Source organism: Manacus candei, unplaced genomic scaffold (assembly GCF_025592945.1).
Source record: "Manacus candei isolate 608988 ecotype Guabito, Panama unplaced genomic scaffold, ASM2559294v1 h1tg000018l, whole genome shotgun sequence".
Classification (NCBI taxonomy): Eukaryota; Metazoa; Chordata; class Aves; order Passeriformes; family Pipridae; genus Manacus; species Manacus candei.
The window spans coordinates 14705392-14731820 of record NW_026138066.1 but is presented as its reverse complement, the minus strand read 5'-3'; the positions used below and the strand labels follow the sequence as shown (position 1 = coordinate 14731820).

The 26429-nt window shown below is 37.5% G+C and overlaps 1 protein-coding gene across 1 annotated transcript in view; it reads right to left on the bottom strand.

Moving 5' to 3' along the window:
- Positions 1-287: 287 nt before the first annotated feature.
- Positions 288-26429, bottom strand: part of MTPN (myotrophin) — a 36220-nt gene continuing 10078 nt past the window's right edge. Inside the window, exons 2-4 of the mRNA XM_051784775.1 lie at positions 12396-12509; positions 11176-11259; positions 288-3548 (exon numbers count right to left, since the gene is read on the bottom strand). Coding sequence (XP_051640735.1) covers positions 3462-3548; positions 11176-11259; positions 12396-12509 — 285 coding nt within the window. The 3' untranslated portion in view covers positions 288-3461. The remainder of the gene's footprint in view (positions 3549-11175; positions 11260-12395; positions 12510-26429) is intronic.

The window sequence follows — 26429 nt, the reverse complement described above, 5'->3', positions numbered from 1 at the left end:
TAAGCAGGAAATGCAGACAAGACCACAGCAAATAATCAAAACCTCTTTTAAATGGATGTAATTAAAAAAAAAAAAACAACCCACAAAATAAACAACCACAAACAACATTATATATTTAGTTTTCAAAGCAGCTTCCAATCCACATTTTAGTCTTATAAGCACCCGAACTGTTGAATCACTGCACATGTGAGCAGGAACTTGGATCCCTTCCAGGCAAATAAAAAGTTGCAGCCCAAGGCCAATAAAACACAGGAGCAGGAAGGGAAATAAAACTCTACAGTCTCATATCGCACAATTCAAGTTTATTCCATTCATTCTTGCAACACAAACTTAAAAATACAGTATCATTTAGCATTCTGATGTCTATGAACCATGATAATGATGAACCCAACTGTGTCAAAACAGTTAACAATGGTGAAAAGAGAAAGTCAAATATCAAAATGCACAGAGCACTAATTTTTCTTCTGTCACTGCGTAGAAAGATGATTGTTTATCCATTTACAAAATATAGTTAAGACAAGTTCATTTTGAAATTTTGCATGCAACACTGCAATTGCTTGACCTAGGACACTCAATTCTTACCAGCCTCTTCTACAAATAATAATCAATGTCATGTTCAGTTCCATTGAACTATTGTACTCCTTTTCTCATTTGCTCCCCATTATGAAAAAGGAGCGGAGGGTACAAAATCCAAAATATACTTAAGGTTATAACTTATTCAGCACAAATTTCAAAAGAAAAGATTTAAGAACAGAGTGGATTTCCAAGCATATGCAATTCCAGTCTGATAAAGTTAATTAAGTTCTGTTTATAGAATGAAAAATAATTTACAGTTTGGTATTTTCATCTAGTTAGGACCTACTCAAAGATAGAGGAAGCCACCCATTATTTTTTCCACAAAATAGCTGACAAGAAAGGAACAAACAAACAAGCCCAGTCTCCAGACAATTACAAAAGCATAAGCTTTTATTTTTTTTTTTTTAAATCCTGGGCAAAATGATTAATCACCTGTTATGTAGTGCAAAAAGCAAAAAAGTATTTCTTCTTTATAAGCCAAGCATTAAATGCCATCTTTTCACTATCTTGAAAGGCAGCTTGGGTATATATTACAGCCAAATTAACACTTGTCTCACTGAAGTCTGTTTGCTTTTTTTCCCCCCTAGGGTGAAGTAAGAAAAAATAAGGTGTTCCCATAATTGTAGAAAAAGGGAGGCAAAATTGCCTCAGTGAATCACCAGAAGAGTTAGTACAAAGATGATGTTTCTTTGCTCATTTAAATGAGAGTTGAAGGGAAGGGCAGGAAAGAATACAGAGGAAAAATAACCCAACAAAAAACCAAAACCACTATGGCCAGACAACTTGACACTAATCAACATAAAAAACTTGAATAATCAAGTTCTCCACGTAAAAACAGATTGCAGTTTTCTAGACTAGTATTTTAATAGCTAAGTATTTAATAGCATAATATGGAGGCAAATTGATGCCAAAGATTGTTACTTTCGTAGCTGAATAAAGAGTTAAACCTATAGTCTGTGTTCACACTCTTACAATGACATGACAATCCAGCACTGATCAGAGATAAGATTTAAGAGTTCTCTTATAAATAGTTATTAAAAGCATTGTTCACCAAATATTCTCGTTCTTTTAACAGCAGCTCACCAATTGATTTATCACTGATTTCCAACCCTTCTGCTCTTCCTTGCCACCCATCTCCAAGAAAGAAAGAGTAATTGCACTGTACAGTTTATGGCCAGAGTTGATTGTTTTCTCCATTACTTTTCTTATGGTATGTGTAGATGTAAATCAGTTTCTGCTCTCATTTTACAGTCTAAATGCAATGCTTTTCATAGCTGACACATTCAATCGTAATATGCAACATGATTCAAGTAAAACTAAGTCTCCATTAAATATGAGTGGTAGTCACCAGTCTACTTCTACATACCCTCTCAATTTCAACAGTAATACCAAAATAATATCGGCTACATTTGTTTAAGAATTCAGCATGAGACATTATATACATTTGTTTTCTGTATTGTGTTCGTTACCACAAAGTTTGAAATCTGTATTCCAAAAAATAGGAAGATGTATAGTTTGTGGTATACAATTTTTTGTTATAGAATCTGTTACTCAGTTTTGGGTGAAACTGCAGTCTAGTGAAAATTTTCAGGATGAAAGCCAGAAGCTCAGACATTGCTGAGGACCATAAGATGTGATGACAATCCCTACAACATCATTAAATACCTTCCCAGCAACTATCAATCCTGTCATAGTACTGTCACACTTACTGGCATAGTAAATCTTATCTAAAAGTCAATGGTTAATGTGGTCTGTTTGCACTGGGATCTTTCAGAACAAGCCTCATGCCTTAATGAAATTTAAGAGGTTCATTAATTCAACACTGAAACACTGATTTGAAGATATGCACAATTAAAAGGTTTTTTTTCTACAGTAGTTAGAGCAAGTTAAGACTTCTACTTATACATCTTCCTTTTTCTACATCTGAACTTGGAAAGCTTATGTGTTTTCTAGAAAATTTCAGCAACAATATTCATCTGATATGAATGTCTAAATAATTACTGTTCATTTTCCACATTTGACTTGATTATCCTTGCGTACCAAACAGCCTATAAGCTTTCACATGTGTCCAGAAATTTTATGTTGACATGGTGAGTAAAGAAATTCTATCTTGCAATCCTTTTGGAAATAATTACAGAGAAATTTTGAAGTGTCTCAAAGCAGTTACTTAAAATGTCTGTCCTGGACTAGAACAAATAATGGACAGAAAAACTTCAAATTCAAGCATCCAAAAGTACCTTGATGCAGATGGCAGATATCATGGAGTGTAACACCACCATGCCTCAACTGGTCTTTCCTGGTTTACTCAAGAGTCAGAAAAACATTAGTGTGACATCCAATTAGTCAATATAAAGAACAGCTCAAATAACTAGTATCAAAAGTCCTCAAAACTGCAATGTAAGCTTTAGGCAGAAGAATAAAGCCACCCACTGAGAGAGAAGGGAGAAAAGCAACCCAGCCACCTACATTACTAGACTTCAGATTATGGCAGACACTTAAGAGCATGGGACTATTGTCTCCTTCACAATTAGTTTCAGGTACATAGCACAGTACTTCCATCTAAAGGAAGTACTTCCATCCATCTAAAAAATCTTAGTTCTAACCTAGGAGGCTTATAAGAGCATGGTCTGTCTTCCTTCTTCCATTTTCACTAGAAATGGGAAGGGATTGTACACTGAAAAGAAGTCCTGGAGGGACACTGTTCATAATAGTTTTCAACCCTTTCCAACCAGATTATCTTCAATACAAGCCCCTAACTAGTCTGATTCATAAAGAATTTCCCTCCCCCCAAAGTATTTCGCTGAAGAAGCTGGAAGATGCAAAGAGTGACAGACAGGCAGCAGTGTGAGGCCACAGGAGAGACATTTAAGATATCAGTCCATCCGTCACTGAAGCAGAGTCTTGATTGCCTGGTTGTCAGTGGCTTCAAAGGCAGTTAGTCCATCTGGGCCTTTCACAGTCTTATCAGCACCCTGTAAAGACATTGAGAAGGGCTGTCAATTCAGAAAGCCAGGCTGTATCAGTATGAAGTGTGTCAAAACAGTTACCTACCTTGCATAATTATATTGACTAGATACAGCTTTTTAGAGCAGTGCATTGTTTTCATTCAGAGACCAAACAGACAAGATTTATGTACAAAAGTATTCATCAAACAACTAGTCTAAGTTTCCAACTTTATCATTTAGAATCAGGAGAAAAGTCACATAAAACTTTTGTTCCACAGCAAGTTGAAAGTCCAAAATATTATCAGTTAATCTTGGGCAGAAAGAGAAGAATTTTGGTTCCAGCAACTATTCTTACAAATGCAGAAAATCAGTGTTACACACTTCTATGAAATATATGGTGCAATAAGCTCTCACATGCTAAATTAGATAGATAACATCTGGAAGAGCTTACTTACTCACAAATCATAGTAACAAATCATCTAAGATTGTGCTTCTCTTCCATTTTGAAAAAAGTCCCTATTGCTACATCAGAAAAACAGCACCACAAAATCATTCCAAGTCCTAAACTGCTCAAGTTTGTTCTGAATAAGTTATGTACACACCTAAAAGGCAACAAAACAGAGCAGGGAGGCATTGGGAGTATGCATCAGGTAGCTAAATTGCACAATAGTAAGCACAAACACAGTGCCAGAATTATGGGATGAGAACAAAAGAAGAGAAACAGAGTGATTAACTAGTCATGTCTGCTCTGAGCACTGTGCAGTCATATTCACAGAAGGGAAAACACAGACTAAACTGTAAACAGGGTAATTAAATAAAGGGACAAAAGTTACTAGAGACTATAGGACTGATTTCAGAACAACTCTTCTCAAAGACAACATCCAAATCTTGCTTTAAAATGTGTGTATTTGCTCAATGACAGAAAAAACATTGTGGGTACAAACAGACTTTGTCAAAAGTGTGTACAGCACAGGGTTGTCTTCAGTTTATGCATAAATTCTCCATAGAGTAAGTACAAATCCCTTCTCAATTAGATTACAAGAAAGAAAGAGCACAGACTGTTACTTTTAAAGACACTCTATAGTTTAAGAACATAATGGACATAGAATTTCCAGAGCTTCTTTACTGGTTATGCACACAAAACCCCACTAAACCTCCATACATAATATCATGTCTGTTCCCAAGACAACTTTCACTTCACTGAACTTTCCACTGTAACTGTTCCTAACAGTCTAACAAGCTGGATCTGATACTATTATGATTTGCTGTCAATACTACTTTTCACGGTATAGGATATTTCCCTCTCTGAAACTTCTATTGCCTTTACTTGCAAGTATTGAACCTGTCATTCTAAAAAGGTGGTTTTGCAGTGGCTTTTAAGGCAGCATTGCCCATCTTGTGGTCCACTGGCCAAACCGATCCTGTTGGAGCTGTTCATCTTCTTTATATCCCCTAGAGACACTCAGTGCAAGATACGAGCTTGAGCAGACTGCTTTATTTGGTGGCAGTTACCTGTGGGTAACTGCTATCAGGGAAAAAGCTTGGGAAAAACAAAAATGTCTCAAGAACTCTAGTTAAAAAAAAAAAAAAAAATCAGAGAGGGATATTCATAAATGTAGCAACATCTTCCATGCAGCTTATTTCCCCCAGTACCTTTCAGGTAGTGGAATACAGACATAGATTTTGAATATATGCAATGGATTCACTGCAGTGACAGGAGAAATTGAATATTTATCTCTCTCCTAACACTATGTAACATCCTTGACCCAAACAACTCCCAACATGCTGCAACATCACTGTCCCGTGGAGTGTGAACAGGAGCTGAATCGGCCTATTCCCAAATAGCGGCGTTAGTCATTGCACACACACACACTTAGGCTGAAACCACTGAAAGCTATTGCTTATGAAACATTCATTTTTCCCTGAAAAAACACCCTGAGAGATTAAACAGGTATTCAACACTTATCTTAGTTGTCCAGGGAGAAGAAAGCCAACCATGAGAGTAGTAATGCCTTCTTTGGCAGGTGTTGATTAATCTAGCTGCTTTAGATAGCAGTCAGATTAGAATCCATGTGGAAATCAAGAGGGCTTCAAAGCTGTGCTTTGATGTTAAGCTCAGAAAACCTGAAGGAACTTCAACTTGAAGAAAAGTGGAACTATGCAGTAACTGACCTGCCAGAGTTTAAAGAACTTTAATTTATAAAACTCTCCAGTAATGTATCAGCATTTAGGGTACAAAAGATAAAACTGTTAACTGAAGTAACTTTAAAGAGAGCTTTAATTTCAATACAGGACTGCTTTCCTCCCTTGTGCACCTTTGTACTTCAGGAAAGTTACAGACATGCAAGACCTGAGTTTCTAAAACAGCTTTACTGAATGTAGGATAAGAGGGTCATGACTATCTAAGGAGGACATCGTTTATTACACTCCGTGTTAATAAATTAAGAGAATGGCCCATTAGCTAGACAGAAAGATTCCTGCCTAAATTCAACAGAAAGATAAGGAAATAATAAAGTTCAGGTCAAGAGGAATTTAATTTTCAGAAGTACAACACTGCCTGGAAGCAAGTTTAATAAAAACCTCATAAAAGTACAATGATTCCACAGTATTCTCTACTTCCTCAAAGTAAAGAGTTATTAACGTTTTATATTTGTATTATGTTCTATTCTTAAAATACACATATACAAATAAATATAAACCCTCTTTCTTTGGCAGGGTAATAGGAAACAATGTTTGCCCTCTTAAGCCACCAGGCAAAGCACAAATGCTAAACACGCTCTGAAGGCCGCACAAGAGCTACTGGGCTGCAATTGTAGTTCCAGAAAAAACCCCAAATAAACAAACACAAAACCACTACAGCAGCTGATAAAGGCAATGCAGAGCTGTCACCAAACCCCGTGAAACCAGCACTAGGGGCACTTAATGAAACTGGGAGAAGACCAGTTTACAGAGCAAGCAGCAAACTTCTAGAAGGAATTGCCAGATGACACAATGGAGGCTGATGTCTTCTTGTTCAAAAAGCATATAGATAAATTCATGGACAAGAAATCTAGAAACACTTCTTAATAAGTGATAGATGTGTGCACCTCTAAAATCCCCAATACAACAACTAGGAATGAGGGGAATGAGTGAGCAGAAGTGGTCATACTCACAACTCTTCCCAAATGGCCTTCTTTCTACCACTGTCAGAGGAGAAAAAAGGTGCTAAATTGCTCAACTCAACAGGATATTTCTTATAACACAATTTTAGTAGCAAGCAGAGATCAAATTGCCTTAGATATCTTACAAAAAGCACAACTATTTTGAAAGTTGAAAAAATTACAAGCTTCCATTTGAAGCTTTCAAAGCCATTGTCTATTTTAACATATTGCTTTCTTCTACATTAAAAAACCCATAACTTCTTACATTACAAATCAAACATCAGATTCTTAAAGAAAAACATTGAGCAACTTGAATTTTTATCTATCTATCTCCTTTTCAAATAGATATCCCTTAAATCCAATGTCCCTGAAAAAGCTAAAAGCAACTCAAAATACAGTGACTGATATTACTTCAGTCTAGTTCTTTGTACTCACTACTTTATTTATTATTTTGTTTTGTAGAAGGCTGGCACTTAGCATGAGTAAAATAAAAACAATTCAGTTCCAACTTTGTCAAAAGCTACTAAAAATTCTTTTCCTCACTAAAAGTAAAAAACCTTCCAATAATATTATAATTATTAAATTAATAATTTAACATTATTAATAGTAATGAAAATGCTGAATTAAAAAAAATGAACATATAACACTTCTGTTTCACTTTGAAGTCACAATATTCTTGAAACAACTCTATTCTTTAAAATTACAAAGGACATTTTAATATGCTTAAAATTCCTAAAAAAATATTTAAAGATTAATAAAAAGGTTTATCTACTGTAGTGTAGTAGTAAGACAAGCAGTAGTAGTAAGACAACCTTTGAACAAAAAGCTAAATTACTTTCACGTATGACAGCAAATCAGAGCAAAGGAACATTTTTCAACTGAAGCTCAGATGCTGATAGAGCAGTTTTAGGTATCAGTCCCAAACTTCCGCTCTGTGGAATGTCTACAGTATAATATTTCATGTGTTTTCATTATGGTGAAAGATATACTAAGAATTTCTAAGATTCTATCTAGGCTGCATCTGTATTTTAGACAGAGTGTCATCATAGCATTCGTTCCATGTGTTACAAGCATTAGCTAAAAACCTCAAAATAGTCCTTTCTGAGGAGCAAAGTAACAAATTGTGCTTTAGCTTGAAAGTTAGTTGAAATTAATTTTAAAAATTCCTGCTTTTTAAGGGACAGAAGTTTTTACAGTTGGTGTAATGGCTTCAGCTATTAATATCATCTACAGCAAATTCTGTTACTCACGTGGCATGTACATTAAAAACTTCTGTAGAGACTGAACTGCTAAAAAACAATGTGGGTCCTGCAGTACTTTTCAGGTCATACTCTTATGAGTGCAAACATTCTAATATGAGCCTCAGAAGCGTGTTTAGTGCAACTGCATGACCACTAATATCTACAACAGATTTAAGAGAGTGCAACACAAAGTGAAACTAAATGGGATCTCAGGAGCAGGCCAGTGGCATCCTGGCCTGTTATCAGAAATAGTGTGGCCAGCAGGACCAGGGCAGTGATTATCCCCTTGTCCTTGGTGCTGGTGAGGCTGCACCTCAAATCCTGTGTTCAGTTTTGGGTCCTTCACCACAGGAAAGACATTGAGGTGCTGGAGCGTGTCCAGAGAAGGGACACGCTGGTGAAGAGTCTGGAGCACAAGCCTGATGAGGAGCAGCTGAGAGAGCTGGGGGTGTGTTTAATCTGAACGAAAGGAGGCTCAGGGGAGACCTTATTGCTCTCTACAACTACCTGCAAGGCAGCTGTAGTGAGGTGGGTATCAGTATCTTCTCCCAGGTAACAAGTGACAGGATGAGAGGAAAAGGCCTCGAGCTGCACTAGGGAAGGTTTAGATTAGAGATCAGGAAAAGTTTCTTCATGGAAAGAGTTGTCAAGCATTGGAATAGGATGCCCAGGGAAGACATGGAATCACCAATCCCTAAAGTATTCAAAAAACATGTGGATATGGCACCTGAGTACGTTGTTTAGTGGTGAACACAGTGGTGTTAATGGTTGAATCCAATAATCTTAGAGGTTTTTTCTTTTCCAACCTTACTGATTCTTTGATTGCTTAAAGAACGCTCTGTGGTCACACTACATGAAAGAGTAAACAGCTTACTTTCATCAGATGAGCGAATCTTCTACAGTAACAGAATATTTACAAAAATCCTAGATGTCACCTTGACTATCCTTTTTCATATTTGGTACTTTCATTAAAGAATATTTTTTTGAATTTTATGTCTGATCAATGTTTGAAACACTCCTCCTCCCTTCAATAGCTCAAGAGTCTCACATGAAAGATTTACAAATGTCCCCATGATTCATACACTACATAAGGCAATGGAGAATGTTAGCTTAAAACAATTCCATTTCCAAATTAACAACTGTTTTCAACATGGAATTATTTATATTAAATCTAATCTTAGAAGAACAGTCTCTTATTTCTTACATAATTTTAACTTGATCAAGCTGCTAACTTTTTGATATTTGTGGTATGTGAACAGACTAAGGAGATAAGCATCATTGTTCACCGGTTCTCAAAACTTGTGAAAGTACAAATATTCATTATTTGTGCTTCCTTTTTAAAAATGAGTTGATGAGATAGTTGAATTCTAGTCCAACAGCTTAATAGATACTGTATGTAAGAGATCAACTAACAGGGTAACTGAAGATAGCTGGAAGTAGGTATGTGTAACAATGCAGCTTCTTAGCAGTAAGTAGAAATTTAGTGTTTACAAAAGTAACAAAGAACAGCTTTGAAGAAGAAAAAAATCTTAAAAATATTGCTCCATCATTTACAATTTAGTTTCACTACTTACATACACTAACATAAGACATTCAATATTTGCCCTGCATTTGCAGCAATGATAAAATACACCCCATTCCAAAAGTGGAGAACATTAACCAGTCAATAATTTTTAGGTGTTTCAGTAAGGGTTGAACTACCTGATCTCCCAAGTATCTGCTGTCAAAGAACATATGACTAGGTTACAAACTAACTGTGACATGTTTAAACAAATGTTTACACAAGGGTCATAAGATAACTGCATTAAGAGACAGAACAGCCTCTACATATAAGCCCTGCCTCAAACAGACTCAGTTGATGAGCAAAGTTCTAGTTTATAATATTTCATCAGCTAGCCCATGTGAATGGAAGCAATCACTTGAGGTACAACATTTAACTCTATTATTTGAAAATAAACCAGCTTTGCCAAACTATCCAATTGCAGCAACATTTTTAAAACCTCAACTAGTCCAAGTTCACTTTCTTTCAACATTCTGCACATCTTTGTAAGATTGCCTCATCTTTAGGACTGTTGAACTTAACCAATGCCCTTCAAACTGTACCAGGTAAAGAGATCTATACTTTCTCACATGTTGTGTGAAAAACAGCTGGTTCAGGATGGACCTCAGTGCCTTCACTGACAGAGACTACAATGAATGCACAACCCTTTGTAGCTGCCAAACCATTTGTGTGTGAACTCAAGTTTTGAGGCATCTTATTTATTATTCGAACAACTTTTCTAGAATGGAGAACCCTTCAAAACAGAAATGGAAATAAATCAACATGGGATAAAGGATACTTTTTTTTTATCATCCTAAATGAAGGATCAGTCCTCACAATAAATTTAAATAAGTTGGATGCACCATTTGAATCTTAAATTAACAGTCACAGTGTTTCTTCACAGAAAGGCATAACTAACATCAGACAAGATCAAGGAAGTTAAGAAAAGTGAAATTCATGCAGCATTAAGGCAGTTCAGGAAAACTTTACCCTGGAAGTGGCATATGAAAATATTACACAGCATGATATCCTTTGGCCAAATTATTTCGGTGGGTTTACGTAATGAAAATGCACTGTTAACTTTCTCTTTTCAAAGTGAGGTGTAAGAAGAAGGAGTACATATGAATGGGGACAAGACATTGCTTGAATTAACTACTGGTTTTTAAAACTGATCACCTTTGTAATACGAATCAATATTATGAAATAATATGAAAACTGAGACAGATTAAGCTTATTCTCCCAAAGACAAAATTTAGAAGCTCCATGACAGAGAAATCTTGGCTTCCTACTTTTACTTCCCCTCCCTCTGCCAACACAGATGGGTTTTCAGTCATCTGGCAAAAGCAGAGGGAAACCACACCTCCGAGCAACTTCACAGTAGAGATTCCATCACATGAAACACTTTAACAGCTGCCAAAGCTAAATCCCACTCCTCCCTGTCTGCTGAAGGAATGCATTTTCTTTTTTTGACTGATTTGCTGTTATACTCTCTAGTTAGAGCTCAGAATACTCTTAGTGGTAACTCTTACTTTTGCTACACCACAAAAGTCCTGGAACTTTCTCCTTCAACTCTCTCTCACCATAATCAGAGTACCCTCTTTGGTTTAGGAACACAAACAGCATTGGTTTGATGCTCTGAACATATAATCCAGAGCATCACAATATTATTGAAAAGAATCAGCGTATTATATGCTTTGCTAATGGATAACTTATTCTAAATATTTGTATCTTACCTTTGACAGAAGCAATTTCACACAGGAAACGTGGCCCTCATAGACTGCTGATAGGAGTGGTGTGATATTATGTTTGTCTGGAGCCTGTAAATTGAGACAGAGTTATCTGAAGGACAATTTCACACAGCATTATAAGGCTTCACTTAACTTTTTAGTTTTTTTCATCAACAGTAGAAAGAAGTAAAAACTTAAGAATATTATCCAGAAATGCATTCCCTTAGAATTTTTTCTTCCTTTTTTTGAGAAAAGTCATAATTTAAAAAACAGGTAACAGCAAGATATTTCTTCCATAAGACTTCTAGGCATCTCAGAGCTTGTCTATTATTTTAGACCAATGATGGAAATTGGGAGGTTTCAGCTGACAAATTTTTCCCAATTTAAAAACATTACTCCTAATTCTCTGATTTCACAGCCAGTCTCACTTCAGAAAACAGTTTTGGTTGAAACATTGTTTTGGCTGTCTTCTCTCTAAACTATAGTCCTGGAAAGAATAAGAAATGGAAGAACAGAAATGTTATTTTTAACTCTTCTCCAATGAAGAACTCCCAAGGTGAACATAATCTCTCAAGACATCAAGGGAAAAAAGAAAAAAAAAAATCAAGCCTTTCTGTTATGAACTAAAGCTAAAATGTTAAGATTAATATGTTAACTTGTAGAAAAGCATTCTAAGGCACAGTATCTGAAATGTATGGTTAAAGTATTTAGGAACTTAACTTCAGGGAGAAATTCACTATTTTGAAGTGCCAGTATAGCTTAGTCAAGTCTTTTCACAACAAAAACCCATTCATGTCAAGCTACAGCGAAACGACTAAGTTTGTAAAAGAAAGAAGGTCTCCAAAGCAGAAAAAAAGCACACTAATTAAAACAGTTGACCCTGGCTTGGCCAAGGATGTCTTCTGAAATCCCTTTCAACAAATGTAATGCACATTTCATGCAAATGTTATATTGATGGGATTACTGGATTTGTTTTTCTAATTGTGGTGAAATTAAATTTAAACTTTTTATAGCTACACACAACTTTTTCTAGTGTGTCCCAAAAGAATTAAAACATTTAATAAACAAAATTTTAAGCTTCTAACCTCTAGGAGACCACCTCTCAAATATTTTTAAATGCATCAAATTGTTTAGTTTGATTACGTTTTTTCAGGCACTTATACCAATCCCTTATATGAGCACGTGTGGGAAGATCCTAACACCTGTTTGCAAACTGATGTACATACATTAATGTCAGCTCCTTTCAATAGCAGAAATTCCAGAATCTCAAGCTGTCCACAGTCTGCTGCATAGTGAAGAGGCTTCCTCCCACCTTCAAGTGTCCGGTTGACATCTTCACCCTTCAACGTAAAAATAATCTAATAAGCAAAATTTTAGAACTAACACGCCATGAAGAGCTTGAAAGAAACCCAACACCTTCAAATATGCTGAAGAATGTTCCATCGAAGTATTTCGGTCATTGCCCAAGAAAAATGAAAATTAAGTGGCTCAATTTCTTTTTCCTCACCCATGCATTTAAGACTGTAAGACCACCTTGATCCCTCCTTCCATACTGCATGTCAAGTGTAGTGAGTACCCACATGCACTATGAAACTCATGACTGAAAAAACGAAAAAGAAATTAATAGGAAAATCATTTGAGCTTGTAAACAATGTTCACATTGGTTCATTTCATTTCTCCCTCCCCACAACAGAGATCCTAGTGACCTGGTGAAGTTACTTTATCTATCTCAATGAATTTGAAGTTTTGCATATTGAGAAAGCTGCATAGAAGTAAGTCAGCATCACAACTACTAGCAAGTGAGTACAGGTCATCCACTATTTAAAACTCAATTTTGAAACTGTCCACCCTGTTTTATAAGTGGTACTTTCCAATTCTACGTGATACAAACAACTCTGAAGACAGTAAACCAAATCAGGACACAGGAAGTTGTATTCTAATGCCACTCAAACTAGTGGATTGAGACATCTCTTAAGGCGTAAACAAAATTTAATTTACTGAGTGCCTAATCAGCTTTGTTTCTTCACCTTGGGTTGTGCAACTGAGGATAAACTGATTTGCTGGCCTTCAGTAATGACAAGAAGTTACTGGAAACCAACTACGAGCAAGCTATGTGGTAAGTGGCTTCTTGTACGTAGGTGCAAGCAATCTTAGTATTTTAGGAAATGGCTAAATTTAGCATCATACCTTGAGCCCTCCATCTCCACAGAAAAGGGACCTAAAGAATTTCAAGTGCAGTACCAATTCATAACTTCTCTATAGAGCTCCTGCACTTCCCTCAGTCCTGCCCCAAATTTCCAGGAAGTGCACAATATAGAGGGACTGACATAAATCTTCCAAACACCACTTTCCTTTTAAGAATGGAAGAGACAATTGTCAGAAGGAAATCTTACTCTGCTTTTGATGTTCTATATTATGAGAGTTTTACACTACTAGTTAAATAAGACAACCTCAGAATTCTCCTCTCTTCTCAACAGGATATTCTCAATATACCCTGCTGCAAGTAAAAGCAACAAAACAGTTGTTTAACAGGTGTTTATGTAACAGAAACACTGCACACATTCTGTGGTCTCAGAGGTCAGCCCCTGGTTCTCACACCATTGGAAATTCTGGCTCCAAAGTAGCACAATGAAAAAAAAAATCTCTGCAACTGCTGTTACTGACCCTGAAACATATTCAGCTCTGGCTTCTGAAGCATGTTGTACCTCAGGAAAAAGGAAGCTTTATCTATGATTTTCAGAACAGCAACAAACTGTACTTCTAAACAAAGCCTACTACAACTTAAGTTATGTGGACTATCAACACTGTACAATAGCTCGTAACATAATATTCTGATGAGACTTCAAGGTCTAATTCTTTTTTTACCAGTAAAGTTGTCGCAGATAACATTGTGATATAACTTCTCTTTTGCTGAATTTCAGTACAGAACATTAGTGGGGAGATGTTAACAACTGTGTCTCAATAAAAAAGTCATCCAGATCAAAGTACACTAAAAGCACACAAATAGCCACATCAGTCTGAAACACATACAAGGAAGCATCATAGACTCATGCAGAAAGTTAAGCTCTACCCATATTCTTATTTGCACCTTGACCCTTCCCATGAATTTTAAAACAGCTGGCATTTAAATAAGCCATCATGTTTGCAGATACATTAAGGATTGGGTGCATAAGTTAAAGGAGCCAACCATATGAAAGCCACACAATCACTAAACCAAAATAGGCTCTAAAAACTCCTGTGAAGTCTGACATATGCCAAGCCATGGTAAGTAAAGGGGCCTGGAAGAAGGGCAAGCAAGCTAACTCCTGGGACTGCACACAGTAAAGCCACAAGTTCACATTCAAAAGGAAAGTTAGAAGCATCACCTTAAGATTAGGACAGTCCAGCAAAGCTCCCACTTCCTTAAGCTTATAAATATTATTTGGCTCACTGGTTTGCACTATAGGATTTTTTCCTTCTTTTTAAAGAATGAAACACAGATCCCTCTGTTCTCGCTTAAGCTGGCTGTGGAATAAATTCCTGCTGGACAATGAGCTTTCAGAAGGAAAAACCAGCACCCAAACACCTAGTTCTCTAAAAGATGATGAAAGCTTGTTTATAGGGGAGTACTTAGCAAAAAGTCTGCAAACAAGCATGTCCCAAACACAGATTACATGGATTTGAATACTAGGACTGAGAACACAAAAGCATTCAAAGCAAGGACTCCTAGATTCTGCAATAAACCAAGTGAAATATCCAGTTGTTTTATGGGTGTGAGAAGCCACTGTAAAACAGACCACTAAACGTTCTAAAGCTTTATTTGGTCTTTTCTACTGCCAGTCCAAGACGTAAAAGTAGGAAGGGAAGATAAACCAATCTATTTAATATGCAGGAATCAAACCCCAGCAAAAATACCTGTTTCAAACACAGTCTCTAACACATGTACATCAGAAAATTTGCAGGACTCTTCATAGGTAATTTCTTTCTGTCCTTTAGATCTCCTATTTATATTGCCTAGGACATCTCTCCATAACAAAAGCAGTGGTCTCCAAAGTGAGGTGTGAAAACCCAGAGAGGAGTGCAAAGACAATCCACTAGGGTGTGAAAAGAAAATCTTTTTGCGCTATTAAAAAAGTGTAAAAATAGTATTTATTTAATCCTTATCTCATCTCTTTTTTGGGTATGTTTTATAACTGCATCTTACATAGTACAATAGTACATGTTACAGCTGCCTTAAAAATCATTAAGTTCCAACTGCCCTGCCCAGGGTCAGATTGGATGGGGCTTTGAGCAACCCAAAAGTGGAAGGTGTCCCTGCCCATGGCAGGCTGGTTGTAACTCAATCTTTAAGGTCACTTCCAACCCAAACCATTCTATGACTCCATATTTAAAAATATGTAGATACTGGTGGTGCATGCTCAAATAATTTTTTTTTACTGATGGGGTGCATGACCAAAATATTTGGTCAAGAGCTCTATCAGTATCCATGGAAACAAGTTAATTATTTTTCAGAGGGTGTTTCATGTTGGAAGACTAAGCGATTTCAATAGTAATTCTATAGGTCAATTTAAAAAAAACCCTAAACCTTACCCCTACACACAAATTATTCAGATTAAAGACCAACTGTTATAAAACTCACCAGAATAGTTCCACTTTTGCAAAGACAAAGTGCCTTTACATGTGAAAATATTGACTTTATATATTTAATTAAATTGTATTTTAGGTTTTAATACTTATCTATACCAGATGCCATTTATGTAAAGTCTCCAAGATAAAAGTTGCACATAAAATCAGCTGTGAAATGGCAAAGTCAGAGAATTGCTTGAACCTTCGTGATCCAAACTGGTAGTACACTGGTTACCATAGCTGCAATAATAACCCTTTTACTTGGCTAGACAGAGATGTGAAACACAGCTAACATCCTAGATAAGGTTGTCAAAGGTTATCTGAATAAGCTGCTGTTTTCCTTTAAGCTTCGAGTGTACAGTCCTGTGGGCGATGGTTTTTGCCTTCACTGGATGAGAACTCCAAATTGCATTTGCTCACTATTCCATGAGAGGTTTTCTGTTCAGCTAAGTGAGGGGAAGATGTTGACTTACGTGGGCAGTTGGGTTCTCAGCTTTGACAGACCAGCCAGCCATAACAGGCATTTTATACAGGGAACAGATCTTCTCTATATGGTGACAGCTATACATGATTGACTACACACTAGAGAATTTAAGGATTCACCTTAGTGAAGAAATGGAGTTTTAGCAGCAAGCTCCAAATGCTGATTCACATCTCCATATGCTGAAAGAAAGTCTAAGCATCAGATAAAGATTTAAGCCCCTTTCATAAATAGGGCAGCTCTGGTGAAGGTGTGGTTAATTATGTCAACAGAATGAGGCAAAGTGGTCTCACAAGCCCTGTAATATGTTGCAGCAGGAAACAGCACAGGAAGTAATGACTTAAAGAGTTATCCCTGTGCAAGTTTTCTGAAATTACTGGTTTTTAATAACTGTTGGCAAAACACATCATACTGAATGTCATTAAATTGGGTATCAGCAATCTTATCACAGGTGATGATTCTCAATACTGGACTTTGAGATGGCAAAGTAACCAGTATACTGGTAGACTGAAACTAAAACTGTATTAAATAGCTGCTAAAGGTTTACTTTAAAAAAAGACCAGACTCTGCACAGGCATATGGTCAGAATCCACATGAACTGTCAAAAAGGAGCACAATTTTTCCTTTACGCCTCCAGGAACAAAGTCTTGCACACTAGACAAAACATGACAGAATGATTCTCCAGGGAAGTTTTATGGGACTTCAGTCAACTCCTAGAGTCTAACAGAGCAGCAACAAGGTTAATAGTTACACGAGTCATCCGAAGGAGATATAATTAAGCCAGCATCAAGGAATCATAGCAACCTCAAAATAAAACATACCTTCAATCAAAGGTCACGCTTCTCCTGAAAAAAGATTATTTATTTTCACTTTCTAGAGCAGAGCTACAAATTCAGTAACAATTGTGCAGATATTAGTGCAAAGTCTCAGAAAGTTTTCCCCACGCAAAAGGAAAGCCATGATCACATCTTTAATGACCTTCCAGAATACACTGAGTTTACTTAGTCAGATATTTAAGGCAAAGTCTGGCATAAACCACATCAGTAACGTTTTCCACTGCAGACCAAAGACCTCGGGCACCAGCTATGCAATAACATTAAAAACCGGTTCAACACATGAAACATCAGAAACAGCTGATCACAGGTATCTGCTTTAATCCCCTCCATTAAAATCTGATTAAGGGTAAAGAAAAGCCTCTGTGAATCACCAATTACTAAACAAGAGAATGAAAGATTTTAATGCCCTATTTCAAAAAGTCACATACATGGATAACAGAAGAATATTCAGTTAGAAGGACTTTAAGTATCACCATCAGTTGAAAGCCGGCTATCAACTTTTCAATGAAGGAAAGGGAAATAAAAACATGAAGTTCGCTTCCAAATACTTTTAAGAACTTTATCTGCTTTTTAAATAACTAATAGTAGGATTCATTATAGCATCCTCCGAATGCGACTTTCACCCACTTTCTGTAATGGAGCAATTTAATCCATAAAAAGATCTGTTCTAACTAATTTCTTAAGTGAGTACTGTCAAATTTAGTTACTCTTGAACTTAATTCTTCCATTACCCTCTATCTCACACATTTTCCTTGCTTTACCTTTTCTTGCCAATATACCTACACAAAACCCCTGGTTATATCTCATGTCCTTTTCCAGTTTAGCTCTAGTCAAGGCTTTGACTTTTTTAGTTCTACCCCTGCAAACCCTGGGAGTGCATCTACATTCTTCTTGGGTATCCACCCCCAATTCCACTTTTCATGCTCCCCCTCTTTCTATCTGAGCTCAAAGAGACGTTCCCTGAAGGCCAAGCTGCCCTCCTGTCATACCTGCTGGACGTCCCAGAGTGATCTGGAAGGACCTGCACCTTAACAGCTGCTCCGAATAAATTCTGCCAAATTTAATTCCTTATTCTTTTGCAGCCCTACTTAAAGGAATGAATCAGAGTTCACTGACTTTGTCCCTAATGCACACTATGACATCAGCTCACTGAAAATGTTGAACGAACAAGTTTAGTCATAAAGTACAAGTTCTAAAGCTCATTATTTTCCAGGCGGATTATTCAGCCACACCAAACTGTCCTTGAACAGCCCCCAGCTTTCTGTAGCCTTTATTACACAAGACTCTTCCATGCCTTCCTTGGCTTAGCTTTATCTGCTAACTCCCTCTTTTCCTAGTTCCTGCCAGTTTCAAAAGCATCAACACTTAAAGCCAAATGAGCTAAACTCAACACTCCCTGTGCTTCAGTCACAGGTCTGTTTTGCAGTGGCACACCCACTGAAGGCAAACCTGAGCCAGCTCTTCATGTGGGCACTGTGGTTTGTCAGTCAGGAGTGTTGCTCCAGAACATTACTGCCATGCTGCTCATGTCACAGCTCACCCATCAGTCTAGCACTGATTTTCTCCTGTGTGGCAGCTACAGCTTCACTACTCCCAGCCACAGTTTGATCCTTCCCATCCCTGCACCAGAATTAGTGGCTGAACAATGAATCCAGTCTGAGAATTAATTTGATCATTTTCTTCTTCCCAGACGAATCTGTTCCTTCATCTGTTCCACAACTTGGCATCTGAATACAGCAAAAATTAGTAGCTGGGATTTACACTGCAGTTCTACCATAGGAAGAGAAATTATAAATTGTGGCCTCATTAAATCCTATTGCATAGGTTAACTGTATTAGTAGAGCAGTGTCTGTAATACTGGTGGCATTAAAATGCTCTTTCAGATTTAGAATCAACCCCACAGCCCCATCTGTACTTATCCTGCCATGCAAAAATAACTTCATCTCCCCATTTCATGCATTCCTTTCATTTCAGGTTTAATGAAGGAAATCAGATTCCATGCAGTCAGATGTCCCTAGAGCACAGGAAAGCATCTTACAGGAGCTACACTACTGTGTAATTTCTGTCTTCATTATTCTGGGAAAAAAAAATAACTCAGTCTGTTGCGTTGCTTCCATCTCTTTGCAGGGCCAGGATGGTCATTCTCACATGGTTTTAGATAACTCTGACATTTTAAATAAATCAACAATTTTATTGTTATTGTCTGAGTGGGAAAGAGGAAGAATGAAAAATTCTCTTTTTATAAAGAAAAACTTAGGTCCTATGGATATTTTTAATATCTTGCTGCATATTTGGAATACTACTTCCAAATACTTCATATTTTACTCTCTTCCCCACAGGCCTTTGATCATGCTGGTTGTATTATTTGTTTTTAAAAATTCAAAGAGATTGAGTGAGACAGTTCATCAGAAATATTTCCAACCAATCTCACTGTACGGATCTATAGCAAAAGGCATTAAAAATTCAACTTGCAGAAAGCAGGAGTGTCTCAGGATTTGAGCATTTATATTCCTCAGGTGTTGGAACAATAAGCAAATATGTCCAGATGAAGGAGAAAAGCAAAATTTTCTTTTTGTTTCTTCGTCACATCACATTGCATGGCCTTTACATCAGAAGGACCACATGTGGAATGTTCCTTTATGCAACATTATCAAAATTTTTCACTTTAAATTGCATGGTATAACACCAAAACAGAATACTCCTGGGATCTTATGCCAGAAGAAACATTTGGAAACAAAGAGGTGAAAATTCAGTGTAGCATTTGCTTTCTATGTTAATCTTCACAAGATATCTTTTAGAAAAAAAAAGCTAGGTAAGCTTTGATACACACAATAGCAATGATGAAGGTATAACCGAAATGTAAAATCTTCTTTTACATTGTGATAGTCAGAATAGAGATCCCCTCTGATTGAAAATACCATGGTAAGGTGTCCCATTCTAATTCTAACTTTGTAAAATGGAACTGGCAGAAATAAACTGTAATTTATGCTTTTGGATATAATCTCAAGATATATTTTGACATAACAGAAACTATATAGGTATCCACTGAATGAAATCTTTTCCTCCAATCTAATTTTTAGTTTTTAGATCACACTAACTGCTTGTATTTTAAGTATTTAAGCCAAAGTTTACTGCTTAACCTGTGTTTGTTTCAGTTGTATGTTCATAGACTTTTCAAGTGTTTCCTGCTGCCACATGTCAGCCCTGCCATGTCATTTAACCCAAAAGTTACCTCTCTAGCACTGAAGATGTAAACACCTTGACTGAGAATCCTTAAAAACAATACAGCAGAAACAACTGAAAAAAACACCCATTTTCCACACACAAGGTCAATCATTCTACAATCTCTAAAATAACTGTGAGCTTAAAGATACTGTGAGCCAAACAAAAACTTCAGCCCTTATTCTAACAGTAAAAACAAGATGATGGTTTTTATATATCTAATCCATGGGTCATAAACACTGGTGGTAACGAGGGAAAACTCAAATACCACGCTTCCTGAAATCTGACTAATAATCCAAAAATACAAGGACAGTTTAATGTTACAAGCTTGTCAGTGTAGTGACTCAGAATCACAGACTATTTAAGGCTGAAAGAGAACTCTGGAGGTTATGTAGTCCAACACTTGCTCAAAGTGAGCCCAATCAGATCAGGCTGCTTCAGGACATTGCCCAGCTGAGCTCCATACACCTTCGAGGACAGAGGATCACACAAGCTCTCTGGGCATAAGCCCTTCCCAGGGTTTGATCATACTCACATTCAAGTATTTTTTGTCTTACACCTGATTAGAATTTCTCACATTTCAACCAGATCTGTTGTCTCTTACACTTTCACTGTGCACAACTAAGCAAACGTCTCTATATCCTGCCCTTCATACAGAAAGATAATTGTAAAATCTCCTTTATCTTCTTCAGGGGAAAAAAAATCAAAACCACCAAAACAAATCCACCACCACCAAAACCCAAAAAGTCCTTCACCTGCCTATAAAAACTGAGGCAAAAAAGCTTTTACGTATTTTATCAATAGGTCCTCTGCTCCATAAAGCAGTAGATACAGATCTTCCTTTGCCTTCCAGACCCCTTGTTAATTTAACTGAACTTCAGCTGTCACACCTCCACCTCTGCACATTTGAGCAATGTTTCTACTTTCCTTCCAGGGGACTACTTTGCTTTTATCTTCTGAAAAACTCAGTGTATTGGTTACAGATTCCTTAAAATATGTGACCTGGGACATAAGTTGCAGCATTGAAAAACACTCAACATCTCTCATGTTGCCATAAGCAAGTTCCAGAATCTTAAAAAAGGGCCCCTAAAGGATCTTAAGCTTCTTTACTTCAGAAAGGCTGCAGTGTCATCTCACCTGTATTCAAATAGCACAAGTACAATCTGGCCAGAGAATGGATGAAGAGCTGCCCTGGGGAGAAGGGGTGTTGGTGCCCTTGGGGGTGTTGGTGAGTAGGAAGCTTGACATGTCCCAGCAGTGTGTGCTTGCAGCCCAGAAAGCCAACTGTATCCTGGGCTGCATCAAAAGCAGTATGGCCAGCAGGTCAAGAGAAGCAACTGTCCCCCTCTACTCCAATCTCCTGAGACCCCACCTGGAGCACTGTATCCACAGTGCTCTGTGCCCACAACAGAAGAACACAGACCCACTGGAGCAAGTCCAGAGAGGAGCCACAAAGATGATCAGAAGGCTGGAGCTCCTCTCCTATGATGACAGACTGAGAATTTAGGATTGTTCTGCAATTAGATATTAGGAAGAAATTCTTCACTGTGAGGGTGGTGAGACACGGAAGAGGTTTTCCAGAGAGGATGTGGATGCCCCAACCCTGGAAGTGTGTTCAAGGCCAGGTTGGACAACCTGATCTAGTGGAAGGTGGCCCTGCCCATGGCAGGGGGTTTGAAACTAGATGATCTTTAAGGTTCCTTCCAACCCAAACCATTATATGATTCTACGAAATAACACAAAAAAAGGGAATCTGATCTTCCATTATAGAAACAGATTTTTATAGCTTTCCTCCCCTGAATTCTTCTTCCACTAATCAGCTGCTAAAGCACAGAACTGGAGCCTCGAATACACTGTTTGTCAACTAATTTGGAAGACTTCAGAAGACCTAAATTGAATATTATGAGTTCAAACACAAAAAGCCAACACAAAATAGAATCACAGAATCAGTCAGGTTGGAAGGGACCTCTGAGATCATCAAGTCCAACCCACTACTTCCATGGTTACTAGACCATGGCACTAAATGCCATAATAAAAAGCTGAGTTTTATGAATGAAAAACTCAAGTCCTACTACCTCAGTTTTCTTACTACTGGAATTTTATCACTATTGAAACATTCCTTGGACTTGTGTGCAGAGAGCCCAGATTTCTCATGAGACCTGAAAGAGAGTGCTTTCATACTCCTCGGTCTGCCTCTGGAGTGGTTCCATACATATTTCATTCTGTAACCCCCAATTTTCACCTTATGACTGCTAACATGCTGATTCATATACTGCTAACCTTGACTCAAAGTTGGAACAAAGACAGCTACAAACCCAACATATGTATTTATGTAAAATATGTTGAAGAAATCTGACAACATTATAGAATACCAGTTCTTAACAACACAGTTTGCTACACGAAAGTATTCACCTGATTTGCCCTTTAGGCCTTCAGTTCAACGATCCCACAACATTCCATCCAATCTTTTGAAGCAATGTTGCAGTTCAATTGACTTTTACCCCCACTCAAAGAATAGTTTCAGGGTATAAAAAGCAGCATTGACTCTGATGAAGCATTTCATTCTTGTCAAGACAAACTGATTTAGCCAACCAAAACCTACACTAGCCCTTTCACAGGTCCTTGGAGATTACTAGTAGGAAAAGACATTACGTCTGAATTACTGAATTAATTTTAAGAGTGTTTCTAAAAAACTTATTCATTGTTTTCAGGTGTTAAAATTAACACTACTTGAAACACCTTCAACAACAGGAAGAATAAATTAATTTCTTCTTCCAAGCTGCTATACCATTTTCTCTAAATATTTTCTCATGGTAACTGAAATGGAGCACTAGCCTGAAGCAGTTTCTACTGGGAGAGGTTAAATATCTACATTTATTACTGAAACTGTCACAGTTTGAAACTGATACAGTAGACAGACCCTCACATCATCTACCTTACTACAAATCCAAAGGTAACTGAACCACTAGTCCAGTACTTTAGACAAGAAAAACCTTTTTTGTAAGCTTTTGGGTATTTCATCATAACCTGAGCTTAACATGCTGTTATCACACTCCCATCTGGTTTTATTAACTAGAAGCAAGAATAATTCAAATGACCAGTTCCTAACACAAGTCAGTGAAGCATATTATTTAAATCTCTGTACATTTTTTTTTTTTTGCTGTAAGAGGAAAAAACCTCTGGACATATGGTGCTTCAGGGATTGCAGACCTAAGAATCAGGTAGAGCAGTTGAAAATAATAAACTTCACATTTCCACTCAGCCCGGTGCATTGAAAAAACTACTGAAAAAATACAGAAAGCCAAAGAAGGAACAATTTCCTATGGCTTCTGTTCAGCAAGTTTGAATCTCAGTTTTCTTATCTCTACCTTCTGATTCATAAGAAAAATTACCCTGTTTCACATGGTCAATAATATTCAACCCAAGAGCAAGAGTGGAACCTGGTGCAATAACTAATAACTCAAAGGCTGGGTGAAGTCCAAAGAGCAGAAAGGGAAGTAAAAAAATTAATGTTGTAACTTGTGAATTGTTTATGATTTTGAAGCAGATTTCTTCAGTTAAAAACTTGCAGGAAGATCCTGCCAAAGCCGAGAAATCAACTCATTGTAACTTTAAGTAGGCAGTTTCCCATGGCAACTGCAAAAATTTTGTGCAGGATCCAAGTTTTCATTTGAATCCCCTATACTTTCAAAAAATTACTTACTTTCAGCCCACTAAAAAAAATTTAACATAACCTGGCTTCTTTCAGCCTGCCACAGAGAGACTACTGCTGCTGTTGCTCTGTGGTTCAGCAAATTCTGACCATTCCAGTACTTTTCCAACTGCAGCCTGAGTGGACTACAGTTGTCTGTGGACAACTGAACCGAAGCAAATGACCTAGATTTATTGTATGGGATAACTACTTTCCACTTGGAGAATTTCAGAAAACCTAGAAGTTTTTTTGGTGTTTGTTTAGCAATTGAGACCAATTCCATTAGCCAAGTCTTTCTACTGATTATTTTTACGTTCATCCAAAGAGATATTTAATAACACCTTTTCAACACTGCTGGGTGTTTTATTCCCTGTCCTCTAAATTTTATTACCTAAAGCTGTCTTCTTTCTACCCTGTATGCTTTGGGAAATATATGGGACAAGCTGTCTTTACACCTCCCCCTTACCACATCTTACTGAAACAAACAGAAATAGCAAAAACATCCTCAAGAAATCCTGTAGATAGTGATCAAAAAGCAAATTCAAGTTAACAGATGTTGAGAAGGGAACTTGAACACAGAAAGTCAGAACTCTGTGGAAGAAGCTGCAGACATCAGTATCAAGTTTTTATCATTTTTCTGGATCTGTATCTAGTATTTTCTATTAGCTTTGCCTGCCACATCCATCTGAGCTTCAGTATTTAAAAAGCTGGAAAACGGCTACTCAAAGAATTTCAGTATAACATTCCCACTAAACAACCCTCATTAGTTTATCAAAAAGGGATATCTGCTCTGATGATGCTGTGTGTCTCTCTAGTTGGCATTTTGTAGCAAGTTCTACAACCAGAGAAGAGAGACATAGATCACAGAATCGCAGAATATGCTGAGTTGGAAGGGACCCACAAGGATTATCCAGTCCAACCCTTAGCCCTGCACAGGACCATCCCCAAGAATCCCACCATGTGCCTGAGAGTATCATCCAAACGCTTCTTGAACTCTGTCAGTCTTGGTGCTGTGACCACTTCCCTGGGGAGCCTGTTCCTGTGCCCAATCATCCTCTGGATGAAGAACTTTTTTGCAATGTCCAACCTAAACCTCCCCTGACACAACTTCAGGCCATTCCCTCGGGTCCTGTCACTGGTCACCACAGAGATCAGCACCTGCCCCTCCTCTCCCCCTCACAAGGAAGTTGTAACTGCAGTGAGGTCTCCCCTCAGTCTCCTCTTCTCCAGGCTGAACAGACCAAGTGACCTCAGCCCCTCCTCCTACGGCTTCCCCTCAAGGCCCTTCACCACGTTCATTGCCCTCCTTTGTATGCTTAAAATGGATACCTACTTGGCAATTTTCAACTTTAGTAGAAGCCTTAACTGCTAATAACAACACTGACACTTGGTCTACACAAGTTAAGAAAATGATTTATGAACCTGTTGATGAATTTTGCCTGTTTTGATATGGTATTTAAGGTACTCTGAAAAGCTTTTAGAGGCACTGCTACACTTATTCTGGCTTAAGCCAACAAAAAGGTGCTTAACGAGCATACTTTTCAGGTTTTGTTAGTGGTAAACAAGTATCTAGCTTATCCACCATAATCAAATGCAATCTGAAGTCCTTTGTCTCAGTCAAAAGAATACAATTCCAGAAACAACTGCTAAATAAATTGAACTACTGAGCCATCTGTGCTTCAGTTGTTGTATCAGCATTTTGGGAGACAAACAAACCTGATACATGAGTTGTTCTGTAGAAGAGTAATGAACCAACTGCTTCCTAGCTACAGCTTCTAGAAACTTGTCCTACAATCCCAGCTTCAAAGACGTGCCAAATCCATGAGGTATTGACTACAGTTGTTCTCCCCTCCCCAAATACTTAATCTGTGTAAGACTTGAGTGACAAATAGTGTCACTATATGCATTAGCAAGTGATGAAACAGAAATGAAGGGATCAGTTGTACGTGGTCAGCTCCTACGAATTCTCATTTAAAAATCTGGTCCAAAAGCACTTGTCTCTCAGTTTGGCAACAGCTCAGAGTAATGTAAGCATCTAGTTCTGACAGAATAAGCTGATGCAGGCAAAGGTATTATTACTTCTAACAAGAGACTCTCTGTCCCAATTACCACTTTAATTGATAAATGTTACTGCACTAAATATTCTAGATCACGAACTGAAGCACCCAATGGTCAGACACTTTCCAAGCTATCTCCACTTAGAAAGACTGTTAGAATTTGGAATTAAAGTTAAAATGCTTTAGATATAACTTGACATGATTCAGGGGCACAAACATAAATGAAAGCCTTTAACCATTAATTCTGAAGGAATTGCAGATCAATCTAATGTAATGTTCACTCTGAAGAGATGTGGAAGTACTGTATCTATTGAACACAATGCAGTGTCCATCTTCACAGGCAACACTGAGCTGGCCTAAAACAGTTT